The sequence below is a fragment of the Neltuma alba genome, unplaced genomic scaffold (assembly GCF_004799145.2).
Source record: "Neltuma alba isolate B1F8T4 unplaced genomic scaffold, ASM479914v2 tig00011820_pilon, whole genome shotgun sequence".
Taxonomy (NCBI): Eukaryota; Viridiplantae; Streptophyta; class Magnoliopsida; order Fabales; family Fabaceae; genus Neltuma; species Neltuma alba.
Genome location: NW_021636434.1, coordinates 195128 through 214228, shown reverse-complemented (window position 1 = coordinate 214228; position 19101 = coordinate 195128). Strand labels below are relative to the sequence as shown.

At 32.0% G+C, this 19101-nt stretch overlaps 4 protein-coding genes across 5 annotated transcripts; all 4 read left to right on the top strand.

The window, feature by feature from the left end:
• Positions 1-419: 419 nt before the first annotated feature.
• On the top strand, positions 420-2416 carry LOC114718202 (ribonuclease H2 subunit C-like). Its single transcript, XM_028903456.1, has 4 exons — positions 420-724; positions 805-897; positions 1275-1459; positions 2181-2416. The coding sequence occupies exons 1-4, from the start codon at positions 556-558 to the stop codon at positions 2232-2234; spliced, it is 501 nt and encodes a 166-aa protein (XP_028759289.1). The 5' UTR covers positions 420-555; the 3' UTR covers positions 2235-2416.
• Positions 2417-4904: 2488 nt separating this feature from the next.
• LOC114718197 (F-box protein PP2-B11-like) lies at positions 4905-7015 on the top strand. 2 transcript variants are annotated; one of them, XM_028903451.1, is made up of 3 exons: positions 4905-5174; positions 5726-5850; positions 6323-7015. In XM_028903451.1, the coding sequence occupies exons 1-3, from the start codon at positions 5067-5069 to the stop codon at positions 6768-6770; spliced, it is 681 nt and encodes a 226-aa protein (XP_028759284.1). In that variant the 5' UTR covers positions 4905-5066; the 3' UTR covers positions 6771-7015. The 2 variants fall into 2 exon arrangements, with proteins under 2 accessions (XP_028759284.1, XP_028759285.1); XM_028903452.1 differs by having other exon boundaries at positions 4914-5111.
• Positions 7016-9963: 2948 nt separating this feature from the next.
• LOC114718201 (protein PHLOEM PROTEIN 2-LIKE A1-like) lies at positions 9964-10922 on the top strand. The gene is made up of 2 exons (XM_028903455.1): positions 9964-10096; positions 10496-10922. The coding sequence occupies exons 1-2, from the start codon at positions 9987-9989 to the stop codon at positions 10890-10892; spliced, it is 507 nt and encodes a 168-aa protein (XP_028759288.1). The 5' UTR covers positions 9964-9986; the 3' UTR covers positions 10893-10922.
• Positions 10923-13883: 2961 nt separating this feature from the next.
• On the top strand, positions 13884-15287 carry LOC114718188 (uncharacterized protein PHLOEM PROTEIN 2-LIKE A4-like). Its single transcript, XM_028903441.1, has 3 exons — positions 13884-14195; positions 14284-14402; positions 14798-15287. Exons 1-3 carry the CDS (start codon positions 13884-13886, stop codon positions 15192-15194), a joined length of 828 nt encoding a protein of 275 aa, XP_028759274.1. The 3' UTR covers positions 15195-15287.
• The last annotated feature ends 3814 nt before the right edge of the window (positions 15288-19101 follow it).

The following is a 19101-nucleotide window of genomic DNA, read 5'->3' as shown; positions in this document are numbered from 1 at the left end:
GGGCATTATCATTAAATTACGGTGTTTTGTCACATTTATTTCTCAATTCTGGTGCTCACTCAGAGGTCACAAAAAAATTGAGGCCCTTTAAAGTTTAAAGGGTAAATAAAATTTTTGGCCTTTTAAATTTGTTCTTATTTTAATTTTGGTTTCTCAAGTTTTAAATCATAAGTTTTAGTCCCTCAAAAGATAAAATAATAATACAGGGACTAATATTATAAATGAAAAGAAACCTAAGAAATCAAAGTTTATAATTTGAAAGTTGAGGAACTAAAATAAAAATGATAGCAAACTTGAAAGACTAAAAATTATACTCCTCTAATCCTAAATACAGAACTCATTTTGTAGTGTGGGCTTAGGGGAGTATTAAGCAAGTTTAAATCTTAAAAATTTGTTTCAGTTAAAAAACAAAAAAAAAGTGGGAAAAAAAAGGGCCCATCTGCTAACTGCTGTAGGTAACTGCTGGACTCCACTGTTGGGAACGTCGGAGAGAAAGCGCGGGAACCAGAGGTTCGATGGCGGGTTGGTGACGGTGGATTATTGCCTGCAACGACGATGAACAACAGCGAATCCTTATCGGAAATGGAAAGGGGAGCCCTAGTTACCATAGATCTGAAGCGAGATGGTGTTCAGGATCTTACAGACCAACTTCATCACCTTCCCTGCTGCATCAAATCCACCGGTCCTGCCTCCGTTTCGCACTATTTCAAACCCAAGTCTACTGGTATTTCCCACTCTTGCTCCCACCATTGTGGTCAATTCTGCGTTTTTCTTGCTGATTGCGTTTTTCATGTCTTGGGGTAGGGATTGAAGTCGAGGGCTTACCGCTACAGGAAGCGTACTTCAGAGGCAGGAAGTTAGATGGAACAACGATCCTTCTCCCCAGTGGATATCGCGGTATGAAATCTTCTTTGTTTTAAAATTAAGAAATCTTTGCTACATTCCTAAGTATCCACAATCTACTTGTTTTAGCACTGTCTTTATACTGTATTCAGTTGCTGTTGGTCTTTCGAGGAATGGGTCAACTTTCTTTCTCTTATTGGAATTTCGACTCCCTAAAATCTGACTGAAAATTGCTGTTGACGTTTATATTATTTGTAGATTGACATCTCATTAAATAATTATAAGAACCAAAATATGCAGTTTTAATGATTGACATGAATTTGTCTTCCTGTACTTTATTAGTTGCATGCTCACTAGTCATTATAGGTGGGATTTCTCTGATATATATATATATATATATATATATATATTTTCTGAATATGGTTCTGCAGGCTTTGTATTAGGAAAGAAAAGCCAGGATGAGAAGAATTCATCTGCTGCTTCTTACTCTGAAAACTCAAATTCCTGGGAGATGAAGGCAACGTTTCAAAACATTACATACTGGAACCATGATTGCCTTCCTTCACAGAACGATGATTTCATGCGTGCTTTCCATTGGCTTACTATTGCAAAGGCTGTAAGTTTTTAGCTCAATTATTGGAATTGGGACTCCATTTTGATTCTTATATAAAAGGCTTTGTTTTTCTTGCAGATTATTCAATTTTATCTATGATAAATACATTGGGTTAAATGCTTGAAAATAGAGACGACAGATGCCTCTGATTCCTTGATGCATGAAAATCAATGTGGATATCGCTATTCAATTGGACAGAATATGTGGATTAATCTATTACTGTATTACATATTCTGATAGCAATAAAACACAATAGTTATACACGCAGATCTCGTTGCTGCCTGGGTATAAATTCCTTAGCGAAGAAACTCTATCATTATAATTTGAATTGTGATAAGGCGTTAGGACACACTGGTATTTTCTCTTCATTTTTGCCAACCAGATTATCAATCCATATCCAGTGCATGTTTGGGTTCACATTCGAAACCACCAAAACCATGATTCCCCCTTCTAATGTGAAACCAAAAACATTCAAATTGATGCAGTAGTTTTTATCTTGGGGCGAGACATTATACGTTTGGATGGGAATATGAGACTATTTGTACCATGTTCGCCGACTCCTCTCGTATGTGTCATCTATTCGTTTTCAATATATCCCCTGTTACTGATAATGTGTAAAATATGGAAGTTAAAATTGATTCAGCCAATTCTGAAAGACAATGAAAGTATAATATTTTGCTGCCCAAGTATCTAAACTTCACTATACGTTTGCCTGTAACTGCAGCTGCACACTCCTGTAACATCTGAGGATTTAGCTTCAACATCGTCCGCTCTCTAGAGACGCAGCTGGTCTGGTAGGAAGTGTTGTGAGCATATAAACTTTCTGCCTATCTATTGACGTAATTTATGGATATATGTAATCTTCAATGTTAGTTTGTTGGGACATTTTACTTTTATGTATCTGCATACCTATCTCCGTCAATAGTAAATTTCAGTTTCTTATCTTCTAGCTTGGAAAAATGATATAGGGTGCTTGCTGCTTAGTTAGCCATCATGTCTGGTCACTGTGCTTAAAATCTGCTTTGAGGTACTACCTACAGTTCTTAATTAAGATCTTATATCAAGGACCATAAGTAATATCTTAATTTTTTATGGCAATTTGCATGGTGGTAACTCCATTTCTTCATCTTTATCTTTGCCATATGCATGGGTGTGTCCGCACACTTTAGTTGGAAGGAGATCCAGCGTAGGGAGTGCCATGTGCATATTTGATGCAGACAATTCACATTTGATTTAGATGACTAACATTTCACAAAAAACATTTTTGAAGCCCAAACCGGGGTGTTGTCCAAAGAGTTACCAAACACCCGCATTTTATTGAAACCATAGTTTGGTTCACCTAAACCATGGTTTCATGTAAAGCAAACAAATTTTGCTTCTTGGAGGGTTAAAGCTGGTCCTTTTCTTTTCTACATTGTAATGGTACCTCTACATTGTAATAGTACCTCTAGTGCTTAATATAAGAGTTAGTTAATTAATTTGAGTGGATTAGGAAAATTAATTAAATTAGTTATTTATAATAAATATGTGTTGTCTTTTCTAAAATATCTTTACTAATTATGAGTATTAGCTAGAAGTATCATTTGATGAAATATTTAATAAGTGTAACTATTACAAGGACTACTTTTGGAAAAAATAGATAAATATGATAAACAAAGTGAATTGGGATTTTATATTTAGGATCAAATTGAATGTCAAACTAATTCTTATATTAAAAATTGGAAGTAATATGTTGTTAAAAAAAAAAAGAAACTAGTTACCTCACAATTATCATGACACTTGATTATTTAATCTTTTACTTTATACACACACCAATTATGAATTAGTTATATAATTAATAAATTGTTTTCATATATGTTTATTCAATTTTATAAAAAAAAATATTATGAGATTTCATGTTTAAAATCTTTAGGGTAAAAATGATATTTTTTTTGTTGGCAAAAAATAATCATTTTTCTAAAAACATATTTAATCTTGTATGTTATAAAAATATATACATATTAATTATTAATTAATTAGATTTTTTATATATTATTCATTACTTTGAAAAAATATATTATTAACAAATTTATTACTTCAAATAAAAATATAAATATAAATATATCTTTATGTAATCATCATATTATATTAACTTATTTTTTTTTTAGCAATTTGCACATGAAAAAGTTTTTCTGATAACAACTATTTAAATAATCTCACTTGATCAAAATTATTTTTTTTTACAAAATCTATTTTTAAAATAACTTTTGTCTTAGAAGCTGTTTTTCAAAAAGTGGTTTGATTTTATTCAAACACCCCTTAAGTCTATGACATTTCAAAATGTAAATTTAATCTTTAACTTTTTTTTAAATATTATGGATTTTTTTTATAATTAACTGGCCGTTATTTTGTTGACAGAAATTACCACGTCAAATTAATAAAAGATAACTTATATACACAGCATTTTTTTGGAAGTTTAGAGCAGTTTTATAAAATTTCAGGAAGGTTATATGTAACTTATTTAAAATTTATGGGAGTTTCATAAAATCATACCCAAATCAAATTTAGATAATCCAAATATGACTTGGACAGCTGAAAAAAAGATATATAATCGATCAATTTAAACTGTCTCTAATCTCTCAAATGAATGTGTACAACCAAACAATGTCCCATCTGTACGAATATGTGTACACTCACAAAAACACGCATGTCTGTACAAACGTGCACTGAGGCTCTGCTTCTTGGAAACAAGTCGGCAAAGAAAATTCAGTCATATTTTTGGAATAGCTGCTTCTGCGAAGAAAACACGTACGCGCACTTTGAACTACTTGCTAATAAAGCAGCAGAGAAAAAGCACTGTTGCTTCTGGAATAAATGCTTCTACGAGTAAACTGTTTATGTCACTCTTTATCTTCTGCCCGTTGGTTAAAAAGCAGAGAGAATCTTATCAAATGCCAACTCAGAATCCTTGATCTTTCGTGTTACACGGTTTCAGCTTTGAACTTTTCACATTTCTTGTTTTATAATACCATTATTAATAATACTCCTTTCGATACTAAACGTAAGAACTAATTCAATTAAGAGGTTGGTTTTGATTCTAAATATAATATCGTAATATATTTGGCCTTGCAACTTTATAATTCTTTTATCAGATAATCCTATAAATTGCACATACTAAAGAGTTTTCTCCTCCATGAGAATAATCTCTAATGCAAATCATTAAAGTAGGTAATTTTCTTGATCTATGTACCTGTTATCTAACTCTTATACTCGGGATTAGATTAGAGTGAGTGTTATCTAAGAAAACTAAACTCCTTAACAATACCAAAGTGAAGGGAATGTTAAAGGCACTCACAAGCAGCTTTACAGTTGCCTCCTTCAAGACTATATGTTCGAACACAAACAAAAGCAAAAGCTAAAGAAGATATAAGAGCATTTAGATTCTTATTGATCCATGGAAAGCTGACAAGTGAGTGATTTCTTCCCACTTTACGCTATCTAGACTGCCAATGCAATTCTTTTCACATTGCCTCACATATATATTTATAAACTTGAAGATTTCTGGTGGGTAACAAACATTGGAGTTTATCCATTTGATGCAAATCTCACATTACATCCTTTGTAAGAAAATATGTCTTCTGATCACCACACTGTTAGTCATGCCCATTGGAAGGGAGTAAGTGCCTTTCTTCGCTGTCTATCTCTTGTTCTTATCTTCCTCTTATCGATCTGTAATGTGGTTATCTGTTCAAGTGCTTATTTTATATATTATTATTGGATTAAATGTTATATTATAATTATTAGTCAGACCAGACCAGTTTAAAGTTTCAATTTTTCCAATATATCATACACAAAAAACACTTTTAATTAAGGGTTTGAGTGTGATGGTTTAGGGTTTAGGCACAGGAAAAAAAAAACCAAAGAAAATGTTCAATAAGGTTATTGAACAGAATTTTTTTTAATTAACTGTCTATCTAAGGCTTTGATTGCTAATAGAGTATAATAATATCGTGTAATTCGTATAACTGACCCATAAAGCTCGTTGTTATTGATGTTTTGTGTGATAGTTACATTTGGTTTGATAAATAACATGACAAATACTTATTTGCAATTGAAAATGATAGGCTGTTGAGCTCAGTAAGAAGCTAATTATTCATTACAAATTGTAATCTTCCAAGAATCTCCGCCGGAGAGGCTCTTGATGGCTTGAAGAATTCCCATTAATTATTGAATTCTGTATTAATGTGTGTATGATGAAGCTCAATTGCTGTTTTGTTTGATGATTTTAAGGATGCAAGTGTTGGTAAAGAGCCAGAAACAGGGACAATTATAGTTCCTGTGAGAGCTCTAAACATCATCTGGGGCAACGATAGTCGTTTTTGGCGGTTCCAGGACCTTCCAAGGGATGAAACTATGTAAGATTCACATCACATCCCGGGGGGGGGGGGATACATCATGATTATATATAGTACGATGCTAGAATTTCGTATAGTTAATAAGAGCAATATTGAAAATTATTTGAATTTTATAACAAATTTAACACTTTTAACTGTTTTTAAATTGGTTATTAGTGTGTTCTTATAATAATAACCAGGGAGAGTATTTAACTAGTTTGAGTAAATCAATGAAGTTAGATAAATTAATTAGTTAATTATAACAAATGTGGTATGATTTTACCAAAATAATCATGTATAACATTACATTATATATCATTTTTATAAGTTAGGTAAATCAGTTTGGGCAAAAATAATAAGATACAGGAGACAAAATAGACAGAGATCTTATATTTAGAACCAAATATAACCGTCTAACTAGCTTTTATATTAGGAACCGGAAAAGGTACTATATATACATAACTAAACATATTTTTGGTCTGGGATTTTGAAGGATGATAGGGTTGAAGGAAAGTGCATGGCTGGTTCAAGTGAATTGGATAGAGGTGACAGGGAAAGTGCGAAAGTCTGACCTGCACAAGGAGCCTGGCTCAGTCACAAAATATGGTATCTTTTACATCATCAAGTTCAGGGCTGATGCATTTGGGTGGCACTCTGTTCCTATAAAGTTCAAATTCAGACTCACCACCACGTCTGCAAAACAACAACCACAACCACACTACCACAGCACAGATGATAATCTCACCATTGATAAAGAAGATGAGAAGAGCATCATTCTGGAACCCTACAGAGAGAAGCAAGAGGTGTGGCATGAAATCCCAGCAGGCCAATTCTCTGTCTCTAACTCTGATGGCTTTCTTGAGTTTGGTATGTTTGAAGTTGACAGTGCTTGGTGGAAGGGCAATATGGTCCTTGCAGGTGTCAAGATCAAGCCCATATAAGCCTAATCATTACATTATCTATCATTAACTACCATTCTCTCAATGTTTATTCCTGTAATTATAAGTGACAAGAATGTGGTCTGGTTCAATCTGCACACTGGTTTCACAATCCTCTAGCTGTGCTGAGGTTGTTGTGTAATTTCCCCATTTTGTCTTTTGTAACGTTACAGTGAAATAAATCATGTTGTTGGATTTGTCCAAGACTGATCACCTTATATGAGAAATGTTAATGGTTTCATTCTTATGTAAATTTTTTGCGTTCAAAATGTGAGTGAGGATAGTCACTGCCATTTCCTTTTAAATAACGTTTCAGCAAAAAATTTCATTGGTGGGTGAGAAAAAGAAAACGAATAACGTTTTAGCAAAAAAATTTCATTCCATTTTAACTAGAAAAACATATGTCCCTTATTGAAAGTTTTACTAATAAAAAGGATTTGATAAAGTTTTACACACAGAAAGTACCCGAGTCTGAAAATTTTGTTCTATCATTTTATAATATCAATAGGCAATTGATTTTTCTTAATTCTAACCTTAGTAAGTAATATAAAATATAGAGTAAATCTTATATTTAGAACCGAAAGTAAAGTATGTGGTGTTCAAACAGAGTGTTTTTTTCTTTTCGGTTACCAGCATCCATCATCTCTTCCCCCAAGCTTTATCAAATTATGGTATGTTATGCCCTACAAAGCCATGTAACTTGTAAATAATTAGAAAATTTTCTCCCGTGCGATGCACAAACCAGAGTATTTGATTAGATTTTAACTTGTAATAAATTACTTTATTTAAGATAGCTCAAATTCTATCATTTTATAATATCAGTAGGCAATTGATTTTTGGAACAATGATAAAAAAAAAAGCTGGAATTTTGTAAATGTCAAATATGGAATGTTAACAAAAATTTGTTGTCATTTGTAAATTCAGACTTGTCAATACCAAATAAAGTTGTGTTACCAAATCTGATTTGGGATTTATAATTTTCAGCTTCGTTTTCTATTATTCTCCCTTGATTTTTTTAAATTTTACCCTTAGTAAGTACTACAAAATACAAATGAATATTATATTTAGTAGGGGTGTGCATGGGCAAGACTGGGCAGGGCAGGACCCCTACCCGATGCACAGCCCAAAAGATATACGGGCTATAAAATGCAGCTTACTGCCCGGTCCTACCTAGTAGAAGCCCTAGACATTTTGGGTAGGGCTAATGCGGGTTGGGTAGGGCGGGCTTTTCTTGCCCAAGGTTATAATTTAAGTTTGAAATTTAAAATACTATCATATGTTTTAACTAATATCTATACTCCAAGAATTAAACAATATCCTTATTTTTTAAAAAAAACAAGACAATAATAAAAATTATAATTAAAGCTTTAAAGTTCAAATGATTTGCATTAATCTCCACAATACAAGCTACATTAACATATTCAATTATATTATTAACTTATGATTCAATATAATCTATAGTATTTTATATGTCACATTCAAATTAGTATAATTTCATGATATATGAAGTAATATCAACATAAAAAAGTTAAAAGACAATTATAGTACACAGCAAAGTAATTTAGAAAAGTTAAAAAAAGTGGTATTTCTAAAATAACTAAAACTTTAAAAATGTAGAGTCTCATAGAGCAATTTCCTTTGTATTAAAATATAATATCTTAATATTACACTATATTTATTATAATTTTGACAAAAAATACATATTATAATATAAATAATCACAAACACATATTTTTTTTCGGACAGGGCTAAATGGGCAGGGCCACATGCCGTGCCTGTGGCCTGGCCCTCCCCGTGATTAACCTTGCCTAAAAATGTCCATTTTTTCTTTGTGCCACTTTTTTTTGGGTTGGGTTGAGCATTTTTTTGACGGGCACGGGCGGGCATACCAGGCTATTAGGCATCATGAATACCCCTAATATTTAGAACTAAAAGCATATGGTATTCAAACATAGTGTTTTTTCTTTTTGGTCACCAGCGTCCATCACCTCTTTCCCCAAGCTTTATCAAATTATGGTACATTATGCACTACAGAGTCACGTAACTTGTAAATAATATTACTTCTGATCTTAATTATAAGACCATATTTATAGACTACACACGGGATTTTATAATTATGACTGGAAGTAGTATTACTTTCGATATCTTTTATATTTATATCAAGTGATAATAAAATATATTGACGATGGAATTAAAACATATGAATTCCGAGCACCATTTAAACTTGGGAGATAAGGAATAAAGATAACAATGATAGGTTATGAATGGCAGCAGAACCAGATGCCTTATAAATAATATAATTTTTTTCTTTAGTTGTGTATCTTCCATTTAATCACACCACCACTTGCTCTTCATCTTTCAAAACTTGTTCTTACGGAATATATTCCTTTATCTTTTTTCCCTCCATATTCTTCTAAATTCCCTACACACACGCACAATTAATATACAAAAATATATTCCATTGATATATATATATATATATATATATATTTGTGTGTGTGACGCATGCTTGAACTTGTCAAATTTGAGAATAATTACTTTCTCGAACATGTACGTTTTCATGAGGCTAGAAATCCATTATACACAAGATCAAGGTGTTTATCCCATCAATTAATTAATTAATATAAAAAAAATACAGCATGCACTTGAACTTTTTTTTTCCCCTTGTACATCCTTCAGTAATCAGAATTCATCATTAACTAAATTTATTATTTTTTCATATTCAAATGAGTGAAAAATCTCACTTAACTGTTCTCCGGTGAACATATATGGGGGAGAGACAAAGAAATCACAAAATAAAACAAAAGAGTAAATTATACAATTTTTTTACAAATTTTGTTGACATTAGTATATTCGTTCTTGATTCTTAAAATCTACATATTAAAAATAGAAAAGATGTCTATGTAATTTTATTAAAATTTAATAGAGGTGTCTTGCAAAAAAAAAAAAAACTAAGCGTGGTGTAATTTACTATTCATTTTCAATGACATCTTGATTTGAAAATAGATAAAATCCATAGAATTTAGTTTTGTTCCTTTTTGTTCACTTTGATTTCAAGGACTCGTGCACATATAATGAGTGCGATGTGGAATTGTGAGCCTATGTTGTGTGCATAGAAATACTGAAATAATGGGGGATTGTAATTCTACACCATCACCGCCGCCGTCACCCCTACCACCACCACCATCACCACCACCTGATGATTTGCAGAAATTCTGGATGAACGAGAAGTTGAATTGCAACTGTTTGATGTTGTATGCAAGGGCACTTTCAATCACTGGGGGAGAAGATAATCGCTATTGGAAATGGATACAACACCAAGAATCAAGGTACACACAATTCACAAACAAGCATACTTCTCTCTCCCACAGGCACAATTTAAAACAGGATTAAAATACAAATTTGTTTTGAGAGTTGAGTCAGAAACTTTGGCCAACTAAAAAAATTTTTGAATGCAAATTTGACCTGAAATTTTAAAATATTAACAATATTGTCTTCTACCGTTAAAAATATTAACGATCAATGTTATTATTTTAATTTTTAACCGTCAATGCTAATTTTTTAACACTAGAGGACAAGAAGTGTTTTAAGGAAAAAAGCACCCCAACCCTTTTAAATATATGCACCAACTATATAGTATGAATAAACCCTGATTTACTTGGCAAAAGGGGGGCAAAAAAAAGAAGCCCTGATTTAAGTAATGAGAACAATGAGGTGTGGTGTTGCAGTGGGACAATGATAGAGGCAGCTGAACTGGAAAGAATGTGTAGGCTGGAAGTGCATGGGAGGTTAGACACAAGGAAGCTGACACCAAGAGTTTTGTATGAAGTCTGCTTTCATGTGATGCTGAAAGACCCGGCAGAGGGCGGGGAGGTTCCTGTGAATGTCAGGCTTGTGCTGCCAGGAGGGAAGAAGGAAGAACACAAGGAGAATTTGATCAGCAAGATGAGAGCGCAGTGGATGGAGATCCCAGTAGGGCGATTTGTAGCACCAGCTCATGATGAAGGAGGAGAAATGGAATTCTCTCTGTATGAAATTGAAGGTGGGGCTTGGAAAAAAGGCCTTGTCATCAAAGGAGTCTCCATCGAACCTAATCCCAATGACTACAGAATTTCTCTGGATTAAGGCAAATCATGCACTATGACTGGTCATCTGGTACTGATCATGGAGTTTTATTATATATTGAGATACTTGTGGAATAATATAAAAGTCTCTACGACAAAGTAGATTGCAGCATGGCTCACAAAATTAGTGTTGGGGTTCTAATTTGACTGGATAAACGCTGATTCAATACAGTGAATCTGTGCAGAGATTTTACGGAACTCAAATTTCGGTAGATCTCACAAATATTTGCTTTCGGAGCAGAAGTATGTTCATTCAGGCATAATAGTAATTACCAATTTTACAGAAATGCTTGAAGGTTTGTAAATATGAGAGAAACAAGAAAAAGAAAAGAAAACTGATCTATGACTTTTATTTGGTTGATGTTCATATTGTGGCGGCGTCTCTATAGGAAAAAGCAATTTGTCGGTGCTTTAAAACACCTGCTCTGTATCCATCAGGGTTATACCACAATGAAAAATCAATCCCTTTGCTTGTTAATTTCTCTGTGGCAGCTCCAATTCTTTCCATCAAGGCAAGAAACAAATAAAATAAAATGATAATCATAAAAGAAAAGGATGTCAACGTGTAAGAATTCTGGCTAAATTATGATGATCAATCTCAACGAACCTTGAGTAATTCATTCATTTTGCTCAACACAGAAAGTACCCAAAGTCTGAACATTTTGTTCTATCATTTTATAATATCAATAGGCAATTGACTTTTCTTAATTCTATCCTTACTAGGTAATACAAAATACAAAGGGAATTTTATATTTAGAATTGGAAGTACGTAATATAGTGTTTTTTTCTTTTTGGTTACCAGTATCCATCACCTCTTCCCTCAAGTTTTATCAAATTATGGTACATTATGCCCCATAAAGTCACGTAACTTGTAAATAATTAGAAAACAAGAATATTTGATTAGATTTTAAATTCTAATAAATTACATTATTTAAGATAGCTGAAAGTCATTTTTTATAGGAATATTATTATTATTTATTTATTCAAATGAGATTTAAATTAGAGATGCGGAATTTGGAGTGAACATGTGAAATTCAATATTAATCAATTATTTTTCTCTTTTAACCTCCAATTGACATGCTATTTAATAATGATTCTTTGTATTTAATTTAATATATTCAAATTTCAATTAAGATATTATTCAAATTCAAAATTAATCATTAATTTCTTCATTTGAGCCTCCAATTGAAATCTTATTTAATAATGATGCTTCCCATTTAATTCAATATGCCCAAATCTCAATCAAAATATTATTCAAATCTAATTGATTGGATATATTTGGATTTCATAATGTCATATGTGACTCATTTAAAATGAATCGGCCATTGCAAGTTTTCAAGAATATAGTTGATTGATACTGTTCTAATTATAAGATTTCGTTTATAAACTACAAGTGAGGTTTTATAATTAGGACCGGAACTAGTATTACTTTCTATATCTTTTATATTTTATATCAAGTGATAATAAAATATATTGGCAATGGAATTAAAACTTTTGAATTCAGAGCACCTTTTAAACTTGGGAGATAAGGAATAAAGATAACAATGATAGGTTATGAATGGCAGCAGAACCAGATGCCTTATAAATAATACTCCTCTTATCCTTAATATAAAACCCATTTAACTAATTTGATTAGATTAATAAAGTTAGATAAGTTAGTTAATTATAAAAAAAGTGAAACATTTTTCTTAAAATATCGTAATCATCTTTCTTAATACTCCATCTCCCTCTTCTACTTGATTATAGATGAGAGAGTATTTATAGGAGTAATTTAGAAAAAATTGATAAATATGAGAAATGGGTCTTATATTTAAGACCAAAACCAACTTAAGAATCAGGTTCTATATTAAAGAGCGGAGGAGTATAATTTTATTTCTTTAGTTGTGCATCTCCCATTTAATCACACCACCACTTGCTCTTCATCTTTCAAAACTTTTTCTTACGGAATATATTCCTTTATCTTTTTTTCCCCATATTCTTCTAAATAAATTCCCTACACATACACAATTAATATATAAAAATATATTCCATTCGTATATATATATACTTCTCTGGTCTTTGACATAAGACCTATTTAGCTAATTTGATTATATTAATGAAGTTAGGTAAGTTAGTTAATTATAAGAAATGTGATACGTTTTTTCTAAAATACCATAATCATCTTTCTTAATATCTCATCTTCCTTTTCTACTTGATTATGGACATGGTTGAGGGAGTATCCATAGGGTAATTTAGAGAAAATTGATAAATATAATAAATAGGTTTTATATTTAGGACCAAAACTAACTCAATAATTGAGTCATATATTAAGTATCGGAGGTATATATATATGTGTGTATGATGGATGCGTGAACTTATCAAATTTGAGAATAATCACTTTCTCGAACATGTACGTCTTCATGAGGCTAGATATCCATTGTACACAAGATCAAGGTGTTTATCCCATTAATTAATTAATTAATATAAAAAAAATACAGCATGCACTTGAACTTTTTTTTCCTTGTACATCCTTCAGTAATCAGAATTCATCATTAACTAAATTTATTATTCTTTTAGATCCAAATGAGTGAAAAATCTCACTTAACCGTTTTCTCGTGCACATATATGGGGGAGAGACAAAGAAATCACAAAATAAAACAAAAGAGTAAATTATACATTTTTTTTAATAAATTTTGTTGACATTAGTATATTCGTTCTTGATTCTTAAAATCTACATATTAAAAATAGAAAAGATGTCTTTGCAATTTTATTATAATTTAATAGAGGTGTCTTGCAAAAAAAATTTAAGCATGATGTAATTTACTATTCATTTTCAACGACATCTTGATTTTAAAATAAATAAAATCCATAGAATTTAGTTTTGTTTTTTTTAATGTAAAAATTTTGTAAATTAGATCCGTTTAGTTCACTTCGATTTCAAGGACTTGCGCATATATGAGGAGTGCGATATGGAATTGTGAGCCTATATTTTACGCATAGAAAAACTGCAATAATGGGGAATATGTTTGGTTCATCATCACCACCACGGTCACGGCCAACGCCGCCGCCCCCACCGCCCCCACCGCCTCCGCCTCCGCCTCCGCCGCCGCCGCCCCCACCACCCCACCCCACCCCCCCACCAGCCGCCGCCCCGCCTCCACCCCCGCCCCCGCCCCCTCCCCCGCCCCCGCCATCGCCACCGCCACCGCCGCCGCCGCCTCCACCGCTGTCGTCGCCGCCATCGCCACCAAAAAAACCCTCAGAAATAGAGAACAAAAGAGATGGGAAAGAAGGTCATCATCCAAACTCAAAGCCACTTGAACCTGTGAGTCTCTTTAGCACTTGAATGTTTGGTTAATTTCACCCAAAAAACAACTTATTACGCTGACACACACAAACATGATGATTTGCAGAAGTTCTGGATAAGCAAGAAGTTGAATTGCAACTGTTTCATGCTGTATGCAAGGGCACTTTCAATCAGTGGGGGAGAAGATAATCGCTATTGGAAATGGATACAACTCCCAGAATCAAGGTACACACAATTCACAAACAAGCATACTTCTCTCTCCCACAGGCACAATTTAAAACAGGATTAAAATACAAATTTGTTTTGAGAGTTGAGTCAGAAACTTTGGCCAACTAAAAAAATTTTTGAATGCAAATTTGACCTGAAAATTTAAAATATTAATAATATTGTCTTCTACCGTTAAAAATATTAACGATCAATGTCATTATTTTAATTTTTAACCGTCAATGCTAATTTTTTAACACTGGAGGCAACATTACTGAGAAATGTTTTAAGGGAAAAAGCACCCTGACCCTTTTAAATATATGCACCAACTATATAGTATAAATAAACCCTGATTTAGTTGGCAGAGGAAAAAGCCCTGATTGAAGTAATGAGAGCAATGAGGTGTGGTGTTGCAGTGGGACAATGATAGAGGCAGCTGAACTGGAAAGAATGTGTAGGCTGGAAGTGCATGGGAGGTTAGACACAAGGAAGCTGACACCAAGAGTTTTGTATGAAGTTTGCTTTGATGTGATGCTGAAAAACCCGGCAGAGGGCGGGGAGGTTCCTGTGAATGTCAGGCTTGTGCTGCCAGGAGGGAAGAAGGAAGAACATAGGGAGAATTTGATTAGCAAGATGAGAGCGCAGTGGATGGAGATCCTAGTCGGGCGATTTGTAGCACCAGCTCATGATGAAGGTGGAGAAATGGAATTCTCTCTGTATGAAATTGAAGGTGGGGCTTGGAAACAAGGCCTTGTCATCAAAGGAGTCTCCATCAAACCTAATCCCAATGACTACAGAATTTCTCTGGATTGATGCAAATCATGCACTATGACAGGTCATCTGGTACTGTTCTAGAGTATAATAAAACTAATCGTAGAGTTTTATGTACTAGTTTCAGCTTATATATAATCTGGTACTGTTCTAGAGTATAATAAAACTGATCGTAGAGTTTTATGTACTAGTTTCAGCTTATATATATATATTGAGATGCTTATGGAATACTACCTCCGATCCTAATTATAAGAGCCAGTTGACTAGTTTAAAAAGATTAAGAAAATAAGTTGAGTTAGTTATTTGTCATAAGTAGGTGTTGTCTTTCCTAAAATATCATTGCTAATCAAGTGTATTGACTAGAACTATCATTGTTAAAAGAGCTACTTTGGAAAAAAAAAATGTATAAATATGAGAGACAAAATAGATTGGGGTCTTATATTTAGGTCTAAAATAAAAGTCAAACAGGATCTTATATTAAGGACCGGGAGTAACAGTTTAGAACAAAGTGGATTGCAGCATGGCTCACAAAATTAGTGTTGTGATTCTAATTTGGCTAGATAAACCCTGATTCAATACAGTACATCTGTGCAGAGATTCTATGAAACTCCAATTTCAGTAGATCTCATAAGTATTTTCTTTTGGAGCAGAAGTATGTTCATTCTGGCATACTAGTAACTACTAATTTTACAGAAATGCTGGAAGGTTTGTAAATATGAAAGAAACAAGAAGAAGAAAAGAAAAATGATCTATGACTTTTATTCGATTATTGTTCAGATTGTGGCAGCGTCTCCATAGGAAAAAGCAATTTGTCGGTGCTTTAAACTTCTGCTATATATCCATCAGGTTTATACCACAATGAAAAATCAGTCCTTTGCTTATTAATTTCTTTGTGGCAGGTCCAATTCTATCCAGCAGCTGAACTCATCAAGGCAAAAATAAAATGATAATCATAGAAAAGGATGTCAACATGTAAGAATTGTGGCTAAATTATGATGATCCATCTCAACGAACCTTGAGTAATTCATCATTTTGCTCAACACAGAAAGTACCCGAAGTCTGAAAATTTTGTTCTATCATTTTATAATATCAATAGGCAATTGATTTTTCTTAATTCTACCCTTAGTAAGTAATACAAAATACAAAGTGAATTTTATATGTAGAATTGGAAGTATGTAATATAGTGTTTTTGTCTTTTTGGTTACCAGTATCCATCATCTCTTCCCCCAAGCTTTATCAAATTATGATACATTATGCCCTACAAAATCACGTGACTTATAAATAATTAGAAATTTTCCCCATGCGATGTGTTGACCAGGGTATTTGATTAGATTTAAAATTCTAATAAATTACATTATTTAAGATAGCTGAAGGTCATTTTTTATAAGAATATTATTATTTTTATTCATTTAAATGGGATTTAAATTAAAGGTGCGGAATTTAGGGTGAACATGTGAAAATTCAAAATTAATTAATTATTTTTTGATTTAAGCCCCTAATTGACATACTATTTAATAATGATACTTTCTATTTAATTTAATATATTCAAATTTCAATTAAGATATTGTTCAAATTCAAATTCAAATTCAAAATTAATTATTAATTATTTCTTTTGAGTCTCCAATTAAAATCTCATTTAATAATGATGCTCTCCATTTAATTCAATATATCCAAATCTCAATCAAATATTATTCTCAAATCTAATTAATTGAATATATTTGGATCTCATAATGTCATACCCGACTCATTTTAAAATGAATAGAACATTGCAAGTTTTCAAAAATATAGTTGATTGATACTGTTCTAATTATAAGACCTCGTTTTTAAATTATAAATGAGGTTTTATAATTAGAACCGAAAGTAGTACTCCCTTCGTCCCATTTTATAAGCAACAACTGCTATCTCCCTCTTCTCCCTAAATATAAGCAACATTTGCAAGTTGTCTTAAATTTTTGCAGCAAATTTTCTATTTTACCCCTATTAATTACTTATTCATACTCAATCTATTTATTATCTCATTTTTCAAAATATCATCTTTCCAGCACACATTCTTTGTCTTACATAATTCTTTTTATTATAATAATTTTCTTATTATCTCTTTTATATTTTCTCCCCCTGTAAATAAGGACATTTTAGTGAAAGAACTTCTAATTTTTACACATTTATTGTCTTTAACAAATTTTAACTAACATTTTGATATATGTGATGAACTCCTGTTTATAATATGGGACGGAGGGAGTATTACTTTCTATAACTTTTATATTTTATATCAAGTGATAATAAAATATATCGACGATGGAATTAAAACTTATGAATTCTGAGCATCATTTAAACTCGGGAGATAAGGAATAAAGAGAACAATAATAGGTTATGAATGGCAGTAGAACCAGATGCTTTATAAATAATACTCCTCCGGTCCTTATTATAAGACCCCATTTGACTTTTTATTTGGTTCTAATTATAAGACCCCAATTCATTTTGTCTCTTATATTTATGCATTTTTTTCCAAGATAATCCTTCTAATAATGATAGTTTTAGCCAATATACTTAATTAGCAAGGATATTTTAGGAATGACAACACTTATTTGTTATAAATAACCAACTTAACTTACTTCCTTAATCTCCTCAAATAAGTCAATTAGGTCTTATAATTAGGACCGGAGGAGTATAATTTTATTTCTTTAGTTGCGTATCTCCCATTTAGTCACACCACCATTTAGCCACCTGAACGATTACCACCACCACCACCTTACTTTGAATGAAATTGAAGGTGGGGCTTGGAAACAAGGCCTTGTCATCAAAGGAGTCTCCATCAAACCTAATCCCAATGACTACAGAATTTCTCTGGATTGATGCAAATCACGCACTTTGACAGGTCATCTGGTACTGCTCTAGAGTATAATAAAACTGATCGTAGAGTTTTATGTACCAGTTTCAGCTTACATGTATGTGTGTGTGTGTGTCGAGATGCTTATGGAATAGTACAGAACAAAGTGGATTGCAGCATGGCTCACAAAATTAGTGTTGTGATTCTAATTTGGCCAGATAAACCCTGATTCAATACAGTACACCTGTGCAGAGATTTTATGAAACTCAAATTTCAGCAGATCTCACAAAATTTTTCTTTTGGAGCGGAAGTATGTTCATTCAGGCGTACTGTAATTACTAATTTTACAGAAATGCTGGACGGTTTGTAAATATGAAAGAAACAAGAAGAAGAAAAGAAAAAATAGAACAAAGTCACGTAAATTGCAAATTATTAGAAAATTTTTGCCCATGCGATGCACAGACCAGAGCATTTGATTAGATATTAAATTCTAATAAATTACATTATTTTAGATAGCTGAAAGTCATTTTTTATAGGAATATTATTATTATTTATTTATTCAAATGAGATTTAAATCAGAGGTGTGGAATTTAGGGTGAACATGTGAAAATTCAAAATTCAAAATTCAAAATTAATTAATTATTTTTCTATTTAAGCCTCCAATTAACATATTATTAAATAATGATGCTTTCCATTTAATTCAATATATTCAAATTTCAATTAAAATATTATTCAAATTTAAAATTAATCATCAATTCCTTCATTTGAGCCTCTAATTGAAATCTCATTTAATAATGATGCTATCCATTTAATTCAATATATCCAAATCTCGATCAAAATATTATTCAAATCTAATTAATTAGATATATTTGGATCTCATAATGTCATACCCGACTCATTTTAAAATGAATCGGGTATTGCAAGTTTTCAAGCATATAGTTGATTGATATTAATCTAATTATAAGATCTCGTTTGTAAACTACAAATGAGGTTTTATAATTAGAACTGAAAGTAATATTACTTTCTATATCTTTTATATTTTATATCAAGTGATAATAAAATATATTCACGATGGAATTAAAACTTTTGAATTCAGAGCACCTTTTAAACTTGGGAGATAAG